The sequence below is a fragment of the Penicillium psychrofluorescens genome, assembly GCF_964197705.1.
Source record: "Penicillium psychrofluorescens genome assembly, chromosome: 2".
NCBI lineage: Eukaryota > Fungi > Ascomycota > Eurotiomycetes > Eurotiales > Aspergillaceae > Penicillium > Penicillium psychrofluorescens.
Genome location: NC_133440.1, coordinates 4461190 through 4479037, shown reverse-complemented (window position 1 = coordinate 4479037; position 17848 = coordinate 4461190). Strand labels below are relative to the sequence as shown.

General features: G+C 54.1%; 8 protein-coding genes across 8 annotated transcripts; 4 read left to right on the top strand and 4 right to left on the bottom strand.

The window, feature by feature from the left end:
* Positions 1–293: 293 nt before the first annotated feature.
* On the top strand, positions 294–1719 carry PFLUO_LOCUS3858 (uncharacterized protein; the record flags this gene model as incomplete). The annotated part of the gene is made up of 6 exons (XM_073781149.1): positions 294–365; positions 418–477; positions 540–561; positions 613–650; positions 708–1163; positions 1234–1719. 6 exons carry the CDS (start codon positions 294–296, stop codon positions 1717–1719), a joined length of 1134 nt encoding a protein of 377 aa, XP_073637933.1.
* Positions 1720–2268: 549 nt separating this feature from the next.
* PFLUO_LOCUS3857 (40S ribosomal protein S16) lies at positions 2269–3013 on the bottom strand (the record flags this gene model as incomplete). Its single annotated transcript, XM_073781148.1, has 4 exons — positions 2269–2559; positions 2620–2691; positions 2884–2906; positions 2968–3013. The coding sequence occupies 4 exons, from the start codon at positions 3011–3013 to the stop codon at positions 2269–2271; spliced, it is 432 nt and encodes a 143-aa protein (XP_073637932.1).
* Positions 3014–3249: 236 nt separating this feature from the next.
* Positions 3250–3892, top strand: PFLUO_LOCUS3856 (mitochondrial; the record flags this gene model as incomplete). Its single annotated transcript, XM_073781147.1, has 3 exons — positions 3250–3270; positions 3333–3693; positions 3774–3892. 3 exons carry the CDS (start codon positions 3250–3252, stop codon positions 3890–3892), a joined length of 501 nt encoding a protein of 166 aa, XP_073637931.1.
* Positions 3893–4215: 323 nt separating this feature from the next.
* Positions 4216–5239, bottom strand: PFLUO_LOCUS3855 (uncharacterized protein; the record flags this gene model as incomplete). Its single annotated transcript, XM_073781146.1, has 3 exons — positions 4216–4340; positions 4397–5043; positions 5103–5239. 3 exons carry the CDS (start codon positions 5237–5239, stop codon positions 4216–4218), a joined length of 909 nt encoding a protein of 302 aa, XP_073637930.1.
* Positions 5240–6649: 1410 nt separating this feature from the next.
* PFLUO_LOCUS3854 (uncharacterized protein) lies at positions 6650–8260 on the top strand (the record flags this gene model as incomplete). Its single annotated transcript, XM_073781145.1, has 5 exons — positions 6650–6664; positions 6717–6852; positions 6910–7571; positions 7631–7733; positions 7791–8260. 5 exons carry the CDS (start codon positions 6650–6652, stop codon positions 8258–8260), a joined length of 1386 nt encoding a protein of 461 aa, XP_073637929.1.
* Positions 8261–8542: 282 nt separating this feature from the next.
* PFLUO_LOCUS3853 (uncharacterized protein) lies at positions 8543–9700 on the top strand (the record flags this gene model as incomplete). The annotated part of the gene is made up of 1 exon (XM_073781143.1): positions 8543–9700. One exon carries the CDS (start codon positions 8543–8545, stop codon positions 9698–9700), a length of 1158 nt encoding a protein of 385 aa, XP_073637928.1.
* Positions 9701–10254: 554 nt separating this feature from the next.
* On the bottom strand, positions 10255–10839 carry PFLUO_LOCUS3852 (uncharacterized protein; the record flags this gene model as incomplete). Its single annotated transcript, XM_073781142.1, has 1 exon — positions 10255–10839. The coding sequence occupies one exon, from the start codon at positions 10837–10839 to the stop codon at positions 10255–10257; it is 585 nt and encodes a 194-aa protein (XP_073637927.1).
* A 936-nt stretch (positions 10840–11775) lies between these two features.
* On the bottom strand, positions 11776–13443 carry PFLUO_LOCUS3851 (uncharacterized protein; the record flags this gene model as incomplete). Its single annotated transcript, XM_073781141.1, has 3 exons — positions 11776–11801; positions 11863–12648; positions 12723–13443. 3 exons carry the CDS (start codon positions 13441–13443, stop codon positions 11776–11778), a joined length of 1533 nt encoding a protein of 510 aa, XP_073637926.1.
* Positions 13444–17848: the final 4405 nt, after the last annotated feature.

Below are 17848 nucleotides of genomic sequence, written 5' to 3'. Positions count from 1 at the left end.
GCTGCTTTGCGTCGGTTGCTGCCTCCTTCATAATGCTAGATAATAGAGTTGTGATGTTAATATTGAGCCACCGACCACCGAACTTGTCTATGGTATTGATAATCTTTGTTCTGCCTTTCCTTTTCGGTGCTTGCCATCACTTCCACTCTCTTTCTCCTTCCCATCCGATCCCATTCCTATCCCACACCCTTTGGTCCTTTCTGCGTTTCTTTCTGTCTCGCACTACCCCTTTGTTCTTTTCAAACTCGCGCTTTATCTTTTCACTTAAGCAGTAACTATGGCGCAAGCTGGGGATGGAGCTGCTGAGCCCTCTTCCGGACCCTCTGCGGGCCCCTCAGTCTCCTCTGGCAAACAGCCCGCAGCAAGTATCCCAGTTTGACCATACTGTATCAGTCGCACGCAGCTAACAACGACTAGTTCAGTCTTCAGGATTTCGAGGATCTCGTGAATATTCCCAAGTCTGAGTACGAAGAACTGGTAGGTTATCTGATACTCTGCCGCAACGCATCCACAAGCTGATATCGAACGCGCATAAACAGCTCAAAGCATCCGCTGAACTCGGTCCGTGGTTGCGATCAGATTTAGAACCCCGATCTAATACTTTCTTTCTAGATCACCTGAAAATCCTCCTTGCTGAGAAGCGTGTCAAGGTGAGCGTCGTCCTTCTTCTTCGATAATATACCACATCCTAACTCAACAAACTGTAGGGCATAATTCAAGATGCTGGAGGTTACTCAAGCTCTTCCCAGAACAACAAAGACAGCGATAGTAGCAACTCCCTATCGCTTCCTGCTCCCCGCCGCCGCAAGCAAGACAATTCGTCCAAAGACGAGGAACAAAGCCCTTGTCATGACAGTGACAACAAGCCGGGCCCCCAGTATTCTACTATTGGCGCTGACTCCGGCGCTGAACATCGAGGCCATAGACTTGTGGGTGACCGGGACAGACGCAATGACGACAGTGAGCCATGTACAATCGCGCTCCGCACCCCGACCGGTGTCACGCATGTCGATATCATTAATGCGGTCCGCGGTGGTCTGCTCATGGACATTCACCTTCTTCCTCACCGCAAGGCGTGCTTTGTCACTTTCATGAATCACTGTGATGCAGAGAACTTCATGGCATATTGCCAGTCGCACGTCTTCTATGTTGCCCGTCGCTCTGTAAGTATCCATCTCACCTTACGCGTTATGGTCAACGCCATCCCTCACCGCACTCACACCCGTAATATAGACTCCCGTTACCTGGGCCGGCCGCCAGTGGTGGCCCGGCCAGTACGCAATGAAGCGAGCCAAAGAAGGCACCGCATCGCGCAACCTCGTCATCTACGACATCAACCAGCGACCCGCCATAACCGAAGCCATAATCCGGCACGACCTGTACCACATCCACAACATGGTAGTCATCTACGTGCAGTTCTCTGAGGGAAACGCGTACATCAGTACCAACAGCGTGAGCAATGCACTCTACGCTCGCACCTGCATGCTTTCCCGCACCATGTACCGTGGCCTAGAGATTGATTTCTACCCAGACGAATGTGACGGCGAGATCGGTGATATGGACGATTCGGCACCGCTCCACACTCTGCCTCCCGTAGAGAAGGATTCCAAGGTCTACAACCCTTATGATGTGCTTTCAGTTGAGTGGTGTGAGGATGAGGATGAGGGTAATCAGGGCAGTGTGGAGGATAATGAGGACGAGGAACTAGAGCCGTATTAGGGGGTGGTTGTTCGTTTGTCTGATCCGTGGGATGAGAGGTGTTGGTGGTGATCAGGGTTTTAAGTGGTTGTTCTCTGTGCTGGGGAGATAATAGGTCGAATGTATGAGTGTATGACTGACATCTTTGCCATCAACGGCTATTGTCGAGACAGATATCTGCCCGGACTACGATTTGGGAGCATCTAACCACTGCATCTTGCTGAACAATGAAAAACCCGTGATATTTGAGCAGATTTTCCTGGCCTATGCTAGGTAATTTTTATCCAGCCATTCAAGGACAGCGCCAGTGAAAAAACATAGGATATGCGTTCCCCCATCTGACAAGGTCAAGGGATGTCCTCAACTCAGGTCCTTTCTCATCGCCGCGGGTAAACCACCACCACCACCCGCATTCATATTCATCTCCTACCACACACAAGACATCATGCACCCAGTCCACCAAGAAGTCAACGGAAACAAAGTCGTAAGAGGTTGATATGCAGACAGTGCCATATACTCCGTAATCCCGTCCCCCTTTTTTTTCTCTGATAAAACAAAAGAGAAAAAGGTTTAACGGTAAGACTTCTGGTAACGGGCACGGGCACCGCGACCACCGAACTTCTTGGGCTCTGCGCGGCGGTTATCGGCAACCAGGAGCGCCCGGTCGTACTGGACGAAAGCCTGCTTGAGCTGGTTCTTGGAGTGCTCATCGACGTACTTCTGGTAGTAGGCGACAATGGACTTGGCGATGGCCTGGCGGATGGCGTAGACCTGCGAGGTGTGACCACCACCGGAGACGCGGACGCGGATGTCGACACCGGCGAACTTGTCAACGCCGACGATCAGGAGGGGCTCGTAGACCTGTGGACATTGTGTCAGATTTTTTGCCGGGTCTGAAGTTTCTCACGGGGTATGTCGTACCTTGAAGCGGAGGATCTCAGGCTGCACCAGAGAGAGGGGCTGGCCGTTGACCTTGACGAGGCCCTTGCCTTGCTGTAAGAGAAAGAAGTCTCAGCCATGTGTTTCTTTTTTTTTCTGTTGTGTGTCCATCCAGTGCGCAAATCTCCATCTCAACCCAAACCACCTGACGCCTCGCCAATTGTGCGACATCCATGACTTTTTTTCCCCTTTCTCTCATCTCTCCAGGCACAACGGGGGGGGGATTCGTGGGGTTCGTCTTCATACCTTGCAGTGGGCGACAGCGGTAGCTAAAAGTCGGATTTCAGTTAGCAGGCGATTCCCACGATTCGCATGAGAAAGCAAACGTACCCGTCTTCTTCTTGCCGAAGCATTGCACACTCGGGACGGAAGCCATGGTGGGTGAGATGGCCCTTGTCGGAGTCGTAGGTGGTTGTCGAGGGAGATGGAAGGAACGAACAGTCTTGTTGGTCGTGCTTTCCGATTGTGGGATCGGTAATTTAGCGCTAGTCCGAGTCGGGTACATTTGCTGACTCATCCGCTAGGGCTGCCAGATGGTCACGTGGGCGGATCATCTTTTTGGTGAGGGATCGGAATCGAGTTGATCGAGGCACTATTGTCATTCCACCCACCATGTCCACCACAGTCGGCAAGGTAATTAAATACATCTGCCTTTCTTTTCTGCCTGACTGACTCAATGTCTAACCATCCGCCAGACCCGTCTTGCCTACTCGCGAACATGGCACTACATCGACGCCGGCTCGGACGAGCGATCGCTCGGGCGCCTCGCCTCCTCAATCGCCCTGGTACTGATGGGCAAGAATAAGCCCATCTACGATCCCTCGACAGATTGCGGCGACTATGTGGTGGTCGTGGGGTGCCACGACCTGCACACGACGGGGAAGAAGCGGCTGCAGAAGCAGTACTACACGCACAACACGCGGCCCGGGAGCTTGAAGAGCATGTCAATGGACCAGATGTTTGCCAAATGGGGTGGCGGGGAGGTATTGCGCCGGGCAGTAAAGGGGATGTTGCCCAAGAACCGGCTGCAGAAGCCACGGCTGGCGCGGCTGAAGAGTGAGTGACTTGCCCTGGACAGATGATTGTCGCGACTTTTCTCAGGGGGGCGATTTTGGCTAACCATATATGTCCTGCAGCGTTCGAAGGCCTCGCTCATCCTTACAAGGAGAATATTGTCAGATTCGGGAACGAGTCTGTGCTAGGACACACGACGGAATTCCAGGAGGCGTTCCAGTCCGCGCGGGAGTCCTCATAAACCGCGCTTCAAGCACCGTTGCTGCTGTATTATTCTCACTGTGCCACTATTTTCTCTTTCTTATGTTCTGCGCAAGCGCATGGGTGTGGAGTCTCTTTTCTTTGGGTCATGTTACATGTTTTCGGCGACCATTTGATACACTAGCCGCCTTTGATGTACTTATAGTTACCTTACTGTCTTCAAGCAAGAACACAAAAAACCACGTACATTGAAGAAAGGAAACCAAGTTTGACTTGAGCGATGGTAGAAGTAGGTATAAGCTATATGTACAATAAAAACACCATGCTGAACTCCGGCGTCGGAGAGTCCGGACCCGACTATATCTACAGTTTGGGCTTGCCGCCCGAGCGGCCCACCGTGCACTTGATGAGGCCGTTGGGGTTCGACTGGGGCGCGTACACCTCGGCGTCCTTGCCGGTGTTCTTGGTGCCCTTGTGCCAGCTGAGGTCTAGAAGGAAATTGGTTAGTCCAGGCAAAAAAAGAGAGGGTGAAAGAGGTACATACCAACTTCAAAGTAGTGGTTATTCGGCAGAGCATACTCAACCGTATCAACCAGCGGTGCAGCAGCCAGGATCTTCTCGCCCATCAGGTACATGGTAGCCTGCACACTGGCCGAGTTGTCCTCAGCAAAGGTCTTGAGAGTGATAGCGCGGGCGGCCTCCCATGCGGGGTTGAACTTGTCAGCGTGGGTGCGGACCTCCGCGAGACCAGTGAACTGGCGCCACTGCCAGTTGGCGGCGACATCAGTGCTGAGAATGCGATCCCAGGTCTCCTTGAGGGTGGTGTACTCGTCGCGGACGAAGCCCCAGAACTGCGATCCCGTGCTCTTGAGCACGGTCAGACCCTGGATGGACGAGTTGATGCTGATGCCCTTGCCCTCAACGACGTCGACCTGCACGTCGCGCGTCTCCGGGCTGTCCTTGACAAACGAGTGCGGGTGCGGCTTGCCGTCGACCTGCATGCGCACCCAGCGGTGGGTGACGATGTGGACGTGTGCCGCGTGGATGTGGCTGTACTTCTGGATAAAGTGCGTGCCCAGGATAGAGCCAAACAGCTCCGGGGGGTTCACGGGCTGCTGCTTCGCGGTGATGTAGATGGTGTTCTTGATTGAGTCTGTTGCGACGACCACGCTGTTGTCGGCCTTGGTGTAGCTGCCCAGAGGAAAAGACGGTTAGCTCGGAAGCAGTGCGCAGATGAAAAAGAAACTTACGAGGTCTCGATGTCGCCCTCCAGCAGCACACAGACCGTCATCTCACACACGGACTGCTCGCCGGTCTTCTCATCCCGGTGCACCTTGTACACGCGGACATTGTCCTTTCCATAGCGGGCAGCGGCCAGAGTCGACATGATGGAGGATTAAAGGGGGATTCGAAATGCAAGACAAGCAAAGAGATTTACTAAAATAAGAAAAAAGGATGTGTTTGCAGGTCAATCAGCCGGCGCAGCAGTATTTATTCCGCCGGGATGATCGAGCCATCGGGCACCTCCGATGACCGCGTGTGGCCGCCCGCACCTATAATCAGCCGGCCGCAGTACGGCCGCGGCAGCCTTCCTGCCCACTATCTTATCGGCAAGTCCATCCTCTCTACGCCTACACAGTAACTCTTCCCCAGGTTCTCAACCCTTCATTTTCCTTGCCCGAAAATCCGAACTTCCGTCCTCCGAGCCCGCGACCGTGCGTCACGATGGGGAGTAAATGATGGATCTCTGTGAGGCCGTTGGACGGCTGGGCTCAGCGGGAGTCCGCTCGGCGATCTCCACTACGGGGTCGGGAGCGCGGAGAGCTGCGATGAGTGAGCCCGGTAGGAGACTGATGGGCTGCCACTTGCGTTATTCCGGGATGGTCCCGGGGGTTTTAGCCGTTTGTACCAGGTCGGCGCAATGAATAATAATTCTTCCGTGACGTTGAAGCTAAATTAACTACTGCCGAACCTTTAAATGGTCGTAGTCCTTCCCCTTTGAGTACCCAGTATAACGACACCAAATACCACGGGGCCAGGTAGATCCTCCGAAGCAGGACAGAGATTCCCGCAGCGTGTCACAACGTCTCCGCGCACAGATCACGCACTGCCAGAAATGGGTTATAGAGGAGACGACGGTTCCTATCTCCGCAAACAGACCTCGTGGCCATCTTCGGAAGAAAAGCAAATGGTCTGCTCTGTCCGGCCACACAGCACGATCCACATGCCCGAAGCTGGTCTTGTATCAGGCTTGAAATTCAGACAGGGTCACGCACCGTAGACAGTCAGCGACTGCTCTTCAACAACCAGTCCCTGTGGTAGAGCGCACAAGCGAATACACGACAGCGTACAGCAGCATCCAGAGTCTGGTGGTTTGGTTGCGAATCGTCGAATCGGAGGCGTGGTTGCCACTTTTGCGCTTCTGATCGGTGGCGTCTGCTGTAACGGTCTTCCTGTTGGTGAATGCTGTGTAAAGGGGAAGTCAAAATGAAAGTACTAGGTAGCGATGGTACTGTTTCTTGTCAATAAAGACGAGTTGTCAGGGCGGGTAGTGTTAGTGGTTCTTTGTTTGGATCAGTAGAGAGAACAAAGGGAATCACCTTGAGCCCAACTCATTCTTCGACTCTCCTATTTATTTTTCTGTATAATACATTGCGATCATCTATTTTCCTGAACAGATCGCCTGCTGGAAATCATGAGAACTGTGCCAGTGTCCAAGGTGATTCCCGGCAGGAGACAGCCCCCGATGCTGTTAGGGCTACGGTCATCGACGCCGTTCATCATCGCTACAGTCTGGATGTCCACCTTCACGGTAAGTCCTATCGGAATTACCAACATAGCGGACCAGAAACTAATGCACCCAGGACTTCCTTCTCTACGCAATGGTAAATCCCCAGACCCGTCCCATCTCTGGTGATCTGATCCAGCCTAACGACCCTCAGATTGTCCCCGTCATGCCAACAGCACTAGTAACTCGCGCTGGAGTCGAGTACAAAGACCGTACATCCTTCCTCTCCCCTCCCAATCAATTGGAATAAGTGTTGAGGCATATAACAGGAGAATACTGGGTCAGCGTCCTGCTAATGTGCGAAGCCGGCACAGCGCTCCTCCTCTGCCCCGTCTTCGGCTACCTTATCGACAGCGCACGCACACGCCGACTCCCCTTCCTCAGCGCGCTAATCCTACTAGCAGGCTGCATGGGCGTACTACATGTATCCCATTCGCTAGCCATGTTCGTAGCAGGCCGCCTGCTCCAAGGCTGCGCCGGGGCGCTGGTCGTGGTCGCTGCTTTTGCACTGATTAATGACTCCGTGCCACAGGAGAATCTTGGTCAGACGATTGGGTATCTTGGGTCGGCAATTGCGTCGGGGTTTCTGTTGGGCCCTTTCCTAGGTGGGCTGGTGTACCATGCTGGCGGGTATGATGCGGTGTTCTGGGTGGCATATGGGATTATTGCGGTGGATTTGGGGATGCGGGCTGTTATGATCGAGAAAAGGGGTGCGGAGAGATGGGAGAGTAGTAATGCTAACAATGGAGGTGGAGGAGTGCAGGCAGAGATGGTGGTGCCTCCTGGTCAGTTGGAAGAAGAAGAACTACATCGCTCCCACTCCCCAAGGAGTCGAGCTCGTGTCTTGTTGCGTATGCTCACTCAGCGACGAGTGCTGATTTCCTCATGGGCTCTCCTGGTGCATGGGATATTGCTGTCTGCTTTTGACGCAGTATGTTCTTCTTTCATCTCCCTCGTGGATTGAATCCCGGACAGACACTGATCATGCAGACCCTGGCCATCTTCGTCGAATCGCGCTACGGATGGTCCGCCTTTGGAATGGGCCTGATCTTCCTCCCCATGGCGATTCCCGCTTTCTTCGAGCCTTTTTTCGGTGAGCATCCATTGAAACAAAAACAACCCTCATGAACAAAAATCTGATCTGGTGTAGGCTACATCACGGACCGCTGCGGCGCCCGCTTCGCAGCCTTCACCTGCTTCTTCCTTCTCTCCCCGTCCCTCATCAGCCTCCGCTTCGTCGAAGCCAATGATCCGCTACACATCGCCCTGCTCGTCATTCTCCTCTTCCTCATCGGGGTATTTATCCACGCCTGCGCACCAGCCATGTACGTCGAGACGCAGCTCGCCCTGTCCGAAATGGAGCGCGACCACCACGGCTCCTTGGGATCCAAGGGCGCAGTCGCACAGGGATTCGGACTGCAGAGCATGTGCCAATTCGCGGGGGTGTTCCTGGGCCCGCTGTGGGGAGGATTTGTGGAGTACCGGTTTGGCTGGGGCGCTATGTCCGGGACGCTGGGGGTGTTGGCGGCGCTGACGGCTATGCCGATGCTGTGGTTGGGGGAGGAGATTGAGTGGGACGAAGAGCAGGAGGGTGAACACCAGGCGCTGCTACATCCGTGACGGTATCTGTACCTACAGCGGTGTCGTGTCGTTGGTGTATAGTTAATCCCTGTCGAGGCAACCGATAGAGTTGGCGCAAACTGTTCCTATTGGTGCGCGTGCACCAGCCCTAAACGGCAGGTCGACGGCAGGCAACTTCATACTTTGTCCAGTATAAAACCCGCTGGGAACATCACCATGATCAGTAGACTGCCTCGCACATTCTTCTGGAGAAAACCTTCCTGTCGTCCCATCTCTTTCTTTCCCACAATAATTCCAGAGCGACCACATTCTTTCACCACCATGTCTCCAAAACAATACATCTGTCCCGCCGAAACAACCCCCCACATCGCCACTATTCTCGGCTTCCCATCCCCCTGCTCCACATTACCAGGTCTCTACGAGCGCACATGCAGCGAGATCGTAGACCTAGCAGGCACGCTCGCCCCCTTCGAGCCCGTGCGCCTGCACGTCCGGCCAGAGATCCAGGCCGGGGCGCAACAGATGGTCAACGAGCGGATGAACAACAACGACAGCGCGCCGCACAAGACCCAAATCACCCTTGTGCCCTGCTCAACGAACCACTGCTGGGTTCGCGACACGGGGCCCGTGTACGTGCGCGGCGCCGACGACGGCAAGCGGTACGCGATTGATTTCCGGTTTTGCGAATGGGGCGTCAAGACCGACGATGATATCTACCAGAGCCGGGTGGGCGAGGCAGGGCCGGAGTCAGGCGACGAGTGGCCCGTGATGGGGGAAGAAGCCATGGGCGAGAACACGGCGTTTGCGGAAAGGGTTCTCGAGCTGGAGAACCAAACCAGCCCTCACAACCCAGTGCAGCGCATCGCCTCGCCCATCCGTCTCGAAGGCGGCGGCATCGAAATCGACGGCGAGGGCACCTTCATGGCGACGGAGAGCAGCATTGTCGGCGGGCGCCGCAACCCTGGCATGAGCCGGGCCGAGATCGAGACGCATCTCCGCCAACTACTGGGCGTCACGCATTTTATCTGGTTCCCCGGTCGAGCGGGGCTAGATATCACAGACTGCCACGTCGACGCGGAAGCGCGCTTCGTCAAGCCCGGCGTGGTCGTGCTCTCCAAGCCGCATCGCTCTGTGGATCAGGTGTATCATGATATGTACGAGGAGATGCGCGAGGTGCTTCGCACCACGAAAGATGCGAAGGGGAGAACGATCGAGGTGCACGATATCGAGGATCCAGATCCGGCATCTGTGGGTGGGAATCTTCGTGGCGAGGAGAAGGTGCCTGCGGCAGCGTATGTCAATTTCTACTTTGCGAACGGGGTGCTGGTTGTTCCTGTCTTTGGGGATCCGGTGGCGGATGCGAAGGCGGTTCGGACGTTGAGGGACCTGGTTCCGGAGAGGGAGATTCGGACGGTTAGTGTGAATGCTTTGCCTAGGACTGGGGGCGTGTTGCATTGCGTAACGCAGCAGGTGATGTAAGTGGATTTGATCTCTGCGTTTCGGGTCAGTATGGAGGATCGAATGAATCTCATCTCGAAGGATGCCAATATCCAGCAATCCCCATGTAAACAATAGATCCAGGTAGTTTCTTTCAACTGCTCGGGCCTAGTTCATGAAGCATCTCCGATCTACCTCAGCAACTAAGAGCAAACCGGAAAGAGCCTCAGTGTGAACAAGACCTGCATGTATTGTAAATAGAACAATGTAGGTAGAAACAACATGTCTTTTTTCTCTTATGCCTCAAGAATCCAAGAATCCAAGAATCCTCCAAAGCCCAAGCCCGAAGACACCCAAATGAAACGCCCCAGGGAACCAAACGATGCCACACACCAAAAAACAAACTCCTCATCCAGACCAAACCAAAAATGGAGAATGACAAGAATAGAAGAGCCAAACCAAGGCAAGACAAGACATAACCAGACATGAACATCGTAATCAATCATAACCGCGCCACCTACATACTACACTGTAGTATGTAGGCACCGTACGCCCCATATCAGATCATATCCACATCTGACGGGACGGGAGATCAATCACAGGCTCAACTGATCAATACTCCCAACCCTCCCACTTCCCCCGAGCCGCCCCCCACCCTTGGTAACCATACCCAACCGATAGAACCGCTCCTCGCCAGCCGGGGTCCTTCCACCGATATACCACTTCTCCGGACCGAGAGCATCGCGGAAACCGCCGGAGCCGCTGGAGGAGTCGCTGCCGCGGCGCTGGCGGTCAGCGCCCGGGGTGCGGGATATCGGGATGGGGGTTGCAGAGGAGGATGAGGTAGGTGGTGGTTGGGAGGTTGAGGTGGCGAGGGCGGATGATTCGGGTGAGGCGTGGTGATGATGATGGTGGTGATGGTAGTGGTGGTGGTTGGCCGAGGCCGGGTTCTGATGATTTGCTGTCGCTGTCGCTGATGAAGGTGATGATGAGGAGGATGTCTGGTTATTTGATGAGGAGGAAGTAGGAGAAGACGACGAGCCCGCCTTGGTGGCTATCGCACGGGCGCTCTGCGCGATCTGAGCGGAGCCGAGCGAAGACGACGTCTGCGAGGAGGCCTTGTAGGCGGGGGCGCGGAAGGCGGCCAGGAAGTTGGCCAGGAATGGGCGGTTGGTGGACATGATATGGTGTGTGCAGCAGTCCAGAGAGAGAGACAGGATCGACCGGAGCCGGGAGGAGGAACGATTAAGTATTTCCCCCTTCTTTTCGGGCGGACGGGGAAAAAGGGAAGAAGAAAAGGACTGAAAACGATGATGATTCCGGTTTTCAGCGAAGGTCGGGAAGGCGGTTGGAGTAGTGAGGGACCCTCCCCCCGGACAATCAGATCCAATCAGCCCCGCGACATTAGAGAGATGACGTTAACCACCTACTGTACGGAGGAACAGAACCAAGTCAGTGAACGAGAGATCTATTGATATTTCTAGCTTTTCATCTTTCACCGGAGACCCCAAAAAGATCAAAAAGTATGTCCGTGGCCGTGACTCTACTTACAAAGGGAGAAACGGAAAAGAAAGATGCAAATGCAGCACAAAAAGTCGGACAACACGCAGGAAACAAGAGATTTTGAAACAGATTGCGACGGCAGCCTTCCTCAGCAAGAAAAGAAGCTTTTCTTCGTTCTGTCGAAAGGCCGGACTCGAACACAATGAACACACATGCCCTAGTCTATAAATGGACGCCGAACGAAACCACCCACCGTACCGTCCACCCACTCATCAAAAAGATAAAGAGAAAAGAAAAAGAAAAACAACCACCCTGTTGTACTCGCCGAAGAGAAGAATGCAGTGCCACTCCGGATAGGATCGAGAACAATCAAAAATATCAGACAACGAGCGCGCAATACTAAACGTATGAAAACAAATCCTGCGGCGAAAACGCCTGGAAGCAGGAGACACACCGCGGTGGGCGGGATCAGCGGATCAAGCGGAGACGAGAGTAACGCAAACACACAGAGAGAGTCGGGATGGAATCAAAACAAGTCGTAGAACACTAGACAGTCATGAATCTCACCTCACCTCCCCAGGTTGCCATACTTCCCCAACCCAACCCACAGTCGCCTACTGCCGAGCGGGCTGAACGGTGCCTATCCAACATACATATCAGTAAATGGAATGCCAACCCAAAAAAAAAAAAAATTTACGAACCGTCACCGCCCAGCGTAGTCGAAGCCAGGTACAGGCCGTTCATGCCGTTCTCGGGGCCGCCTGCGCTCGTGGTAGGGTAGAACTTGCGGTCGGGGTCGACGGGGGCGTGGATGGGTTCCTGACCGGCCGCCATCGAATGCGGGAAAACGGGGTTCATGTAGCCGTCGTTCGGGCCATGCTGAAACATCGAGGTCCAGTCAACTCCTGGCTGGCTCGAATGGGGGCCAGGCATCATCGGATGCTTGGGGTCTGGAACGACCAGGGGCTTTACCTGTTCAAGGGGACGGTCAACACTCAGTTGCTGGCCATGCGCGTCCGCGCCGGGGTGGTGTTGCATGTAGTACGAATTCGGCTTGTTGGGAGCAGCCATCCACGAGGCTCGCGCCTGCGGCTGACCAGCGGCGAACGCGTCGTCTCCGGGACCACGGTTCATGCCGTTGACCGCCGACATCGTGAATCCCAAGGGCTGCTGTTCCGCGTAGCCGGGGCGGCCATCGGCCATCCCGTGGCCGTTCACGGTCCCATTGCCGAAATGCGCACCCATCATGCTGTCACCGGAGGATGGGATGGGGTTACTGACTTCGTCCTGGATGGGCTTAGCAGCGCCCGCCGCGGCCGCGGCCGCTTGTGACGAACGCTTCAAGTGAGCATGGGGGTGCGACAGGTGAGTAGCACCAGTCGGGTTACCCCGTCGAATCGAGCACTTTTGGAAGTGGCGCTTCAAGATGTCACTGCGCGAGAACGTGTCCTTGCAGAGCACACACATGTAGGGGCGGTCGCCAGTGTCTGAAAAATGAAGACGCGTCATTAGTACCATACGCGATTTTTTTATGTCGCATAAAAACAAAACAAAAACTCACGTCTCAGAAGGTGGCGCTTCAGGTGCTTGGCGTGGAGATAGGTCTTGTTACAGTGAGGGCAAGGGAATTTGCCATCCGCGTCCTTGGCGGGAATGGTCGTGCTCTTCGCGGCGCCGTTGACACCGTTCGTGACGGGAGTTGCGCGACCCGGGACGCTCGGCAGGATGCCGCGGCGACCCTGCGAGCCCACGACCTGCGTGCGCGGGGATTCCTTACCCCCGTATGGAGAGCCGTTCGCGCCGTTCATGTCAGTGCCCATGCCCCAGGACTTGCTGCCGTCCGAGTAACTAAAGGCACCGGAGGGAAGGCCATTGAAATCACGTCGGTCACGCGGAGGGGCCGGGGCGATGGGCTGGGGGTAGGTCTGAGCGGACGACGCGGGAGGCAGCACACTTGGAGGTGGCGGCGGATAGTGAGCCTGGGACTGAGGGTTAGGGAAATGTGAGTAGTATGATGATGCAGGGCTACCGACAGTAGTGTGCGACATGATCGGGGCCGCCGAGCCCGTGTACACGTCGTGAGTCGACGGGGGGTACCGCGACAGGTCCGGTCGGTACGGCTGGCCCATGTACTGATGCGGTCCGGGCGAATGAGTGTGATGCGGCTGCAACGGAGGCAGCGTGTGCGGTTGGGAGACCGGATACTGCGGCTGCATCGAGTACTGCGGCATATGCATGCTCGAGATGGGAGTCCCGGACAGCGGCGTGGAGCCTTGAGGCATGCTCGTCGAGGGAGGCCGAGAGGGATGAGATCTGGGATCCATCGTGTTGAGTTGGAGAGACGTGGTCAAAGAAACAAGGTGTGTGTATGTTGTTTCTTCACGGTAGCTCAATCATCGAATTCCCAAAAGACTGTCTTCTTGCAACGAATTTTTCCCGAGGTCGAGGAAGACGTGTCACGGGAAAGGGCAATTGCGATGAGGAGGTTGAGGAGAGGATGGAGCAAGGACTCCACTGGGATAGAGAGTGTGAAGGTAGAAAGAGAAGAAGAGAAGTTGATCTCAGATTGAATTCCCCACGGTCGCAATCCACCGTCGTGTTGTGGGAACCGAAGTGTTAATCCGCACGTTGTCACCAGCGTCGGGTTGTATCCACCAAAGAAGCGGGCGTGCAAGTGGGTCTTTCGCAGCGACCAACAGAACTAGTTCAGATCGGATGATGGGGATTTTGCAACTGCGCTGAGGGCGGTTGGCGTTGGTGTTGGGGGGAGGAAGGGAGGTCCTGAAGATGGTGAAGGGAAGAAAAGGCAGACGGGAGAGAGAAGAGGAATTGAAGGGAAAGGGAAAAAAGATGGTTCCGAGGGGGGGAAATTTCAGTGATGGCAGACGGGGGGGAAAGAGAAGAGAAAAATTCAGCCAAAAACAGGCCGATCGTTCCTTGGGGAGGCAAGAGGCGAGAAAATTACTCAAAAAAACCGTGGAAATGCTGGTATTGGCAATACGGCGTTCCAAGGATGACGCTTCCGAACACAGCTCGGCCCTGCCCGGGCTGCGTTCGGAGCACACTAATCATAATCCGTAGTGATTATTTACGATAGTTGAACGACGAACTCGTCTGATTGAATGATCGCTATTGAACCATATGGACAATATTGAATATTCATCTTGTGCTGCTTAGATTGCCCACTGCCTCCGACCGAGTTGTCGTGCCTGGATCGGACGGTATCTACGAGGCAGATCGTCCCCAGCACGTCATTCTCAATATTGTCGCCCGAGAAAGGACTGCTCTGCATGCAGGAGAGAGAAAAGAACGGCCCTGCATTTCTGCCCTACACCCTTTGATTGCATGCGCTGCAGCCGCTCGAATTAAGGGAAACCCCCCAATTTATTTCCGCGCGCGGGGAGCCCGCTGTCCTCCGCTCTGCCTAGCATGTCCTTTTGTCCGATCAGATGCCCTCTATAGGGGGAATAATAATAATCGGGACAGGGGTGGTTGATTATTGGCGTCACCCCCCTCTTGGCGAGTATTTATCAGATGCCCCATAGCGGTTAAACTAGTCCCTGGGTTGTACATAGTCCATGCTATAGCGTCATGAATTCGTGACCCGTCGGCAAGTTCTCCACCGGGGATTCGCACGAGCTTCTTTTCCGCTTCGATTGTGGACCTCCAGGCTTCGACCAGGGTTCTGCAGAACTTCGCGATGGGGCCCCCCGGCACATGGCTAAACAGGAACATGGATTAACTGCCCGCCACAATGACCATCTTGCCTCATTGCGTGTCTGGACGCAGTACAGGACATGTAGGAAACTCCTTTGGGACCAAGTAATTCAAAATTGGAAACTCCGATTACGGGCCTGGGGAAAAAAAAAAATCCCTCGCTCGCTTAACCTTCCGCTTTGTTCCATCCACCGCGGCCGAGTCGGGCTCGCGCCGGTTCCAACAATTGCCGGGAGGGAGGGCCAAAATGGTGGCGTGCTTGTTTAAGTTGGTCCGTGGGAACGTTTTTTGCAATAGGAGAAAAAGACACGGTGTGTTAAAATTACCTTTGGGCTTTGTTTTTGTTGTACACCCACGCGCATGGCACTTCCGGCTGTCGCGCGGGAGTTGCGAGATCCACTCCCGGAGCCGAGCGGCTCGGATGGGATGTAGTTACAATAGGCACAGCAGTGCGTATAGTATACTATGCAAATCTGTATTTTTCTAGCAGCTTGCGGCTAGACCGCTAGATCTCCACCTATCCCATGTTACCAGTCCATGCATGATCTTCGTGGTCGTCAGGGGGGCCCTTCTATTTTGCATAAACTCCCAAACTTCGCAGGAAAGCTTAAAGCTTCGGTGGAAAGGACAAGACGGAGAACGGGGGGGCCATTATTCCATTTCTCCATAGGCCCGCTAGTAGGGCTAGTGACAACCTACAAACACACCGCTGAAGACCGGCGCCCGCCTCGGGGGTGTCCGTCCGCAGCGCAGCCATAAGGAAGAGTGAACTAGCGCCAACCACCAAAATCTTACATCATTCCAGGAGCAGTCCGAGCCGCCGAATTCGGCAGTTTGCATCGTGACAGAGCAACAAAAGACGCGCCAACCTGCCTAACGTAGAGCAAGTCAGCCGGCCCAGCCCATCCGGCACTGGCCGGAACAACTGAGTTCCCAAGTCCGGATCATCGAGTTTCAGGCTGCGCCGAGGCCAATCACTGCGCGTTCGCCCGTGAGCGCGAGAGGATCGCACCACCGGTGTCATAGGCTCACGATGCGACTCGTCGAGACCCAGCCCAAAGGTCCTGGTTCGTTGTGTTACTCGACAAATAAATAAAATCGCTTGCAAATGGGATGGCTTTCTGTACCGAGGAACTCAAAATAATCCCCCAACCCCCTGCCGGCCGCGTCATTGGTTTCGGATATACTTCAGGACATTATTACTAGTTGTGGGCGCCGAAGCAAAAAGTACTATTATTAACATAGCCATGTGATTGATCTGAGTGGAAACGACCCAGAGTCGCGGATTTGGCAATCCATGGAACGAGCGAACCATTTGAAAAAAAAAAAAAAAAGTGTCGGTTTCTGTTTGCAGTAGTGATCGTGGAATGCAGCATTTGGTATTTGTGTTTCTGCTGCTGCTGCTGCAGGAGTCCAGACCGGATCGTCTTTAGAGCCCGTGGCTGCCTGGAATGCCCGAAGTGAATTAGGCCTCGGATCACAGGTAGTAAGGATCTCCCGCGGTGGCGCGGATTTTGTGTTGGAAAATGCCAAAAAGGCGTTCCGCTCGGCGATTCCCCGAAACAGGCCATTTCCGGCTCGTAAATTCCTTACGACCGGCCACTTGGGTTTCTGTGAACCAGGTACCAACGGCCACAACCAGGGCACGTTTTCTCTTCTGGCGTACGGTACAAACCGATAGACGGTCAGACTGTCTGCTCGAAACTCCCAGGCAGAATCACCCCAGGCGCATCGCAGCCTTGACGGTGTCGATCGGGTACGGTCGGCCGTGTATGTTCTGCCGAGATCCCCGACAATAATACGCCCTCCAAATTTTTGGATTTTTGTATTTGGAGTCAGCATGGCCCGAGGCCTCATCGTGGTTGGAGAAAGGCAGGAGTTCCGTTTTGACTTTCCACGCGTCTCATACTTTTTGTTACCCCGGCACACTTCTTACAGTAGGGTGGAAAAAAGGATACAATAGAAGGGAGGTTTATTACGGTAGTCGTAAACAAATTCATAGGGAGACCCTCTTTCTCTCCTGGATGGAGCCCTCCATCTGGAGTCAGATTAAGCATATCTGTGTGTCCCATCTAACTTGTTTTTTCCGTTGCATCCATGTCCATCCAGTGTCCACCGCACCACCGCTGGTGGGGACCGTCCGCCAGGGGGGGCCGCTGCACCGAGCGCCGGTGGAGCTGCATACATATTCGCAGGATTCTTCCGGCGGGTACTCAGTACCTGAGGGCCAAGTCCTGTGTGGTTATTGTGGCTTTTTTTTTTGGAGAACGGGATGGGTTTGGAGGCGTGCAGGGGGGGGTTTCTTTTTTCTAGCCAGTACATTGTAAGGTCCTGCCGAAGAAGGCTGTCGATATTGGACTTGCTTTTCTGGGATCCCGCGATATTAAAAGGGATCTTCAAGTACCGGGTACAGTACCAAGAGATCAGCAATGCGTGTCTACCCAGTATGTATGTACTTTTGCAAAAAAACCAAAAAACATATTGTGCTGGATGGTCTCAAAGAACATTGTGACGCTAGTATATATTTCAAACCTGTTTTTTTCTTGTAGCCAGTAAACTGTCATAAGGGACCGATATATATCCAGCGCAGCCCTAACCTCCACCCCCAACCCATCAGTAGAAACTCAGAAGAAACCCCGATCACTGCATTAAATATACAATTAAACGACGGCATGGACATCGGATCCATCACCCAGAGTCAATTTAAGCATCTGGGACCTTGTGGAGAATGCCCACTGCTCCATCGGGGCCACATGGCGATGCCAGGAACAGGTCAGGATGGGGCACCCTGCTGGGTCTCGTTCTCATGATGGAGCTGTCATGATGAATCCTGGAGAAACTAGTTTGTTATTCAGGGTCCTTGTCAAATATCGAAGTGGGTTCTTTTGAATATGTTTGACTACTCTGTATTTTCACATGATTATTGCTTGTATACACCTAACCCTCCACACTACTAAGAGACAGTGATCT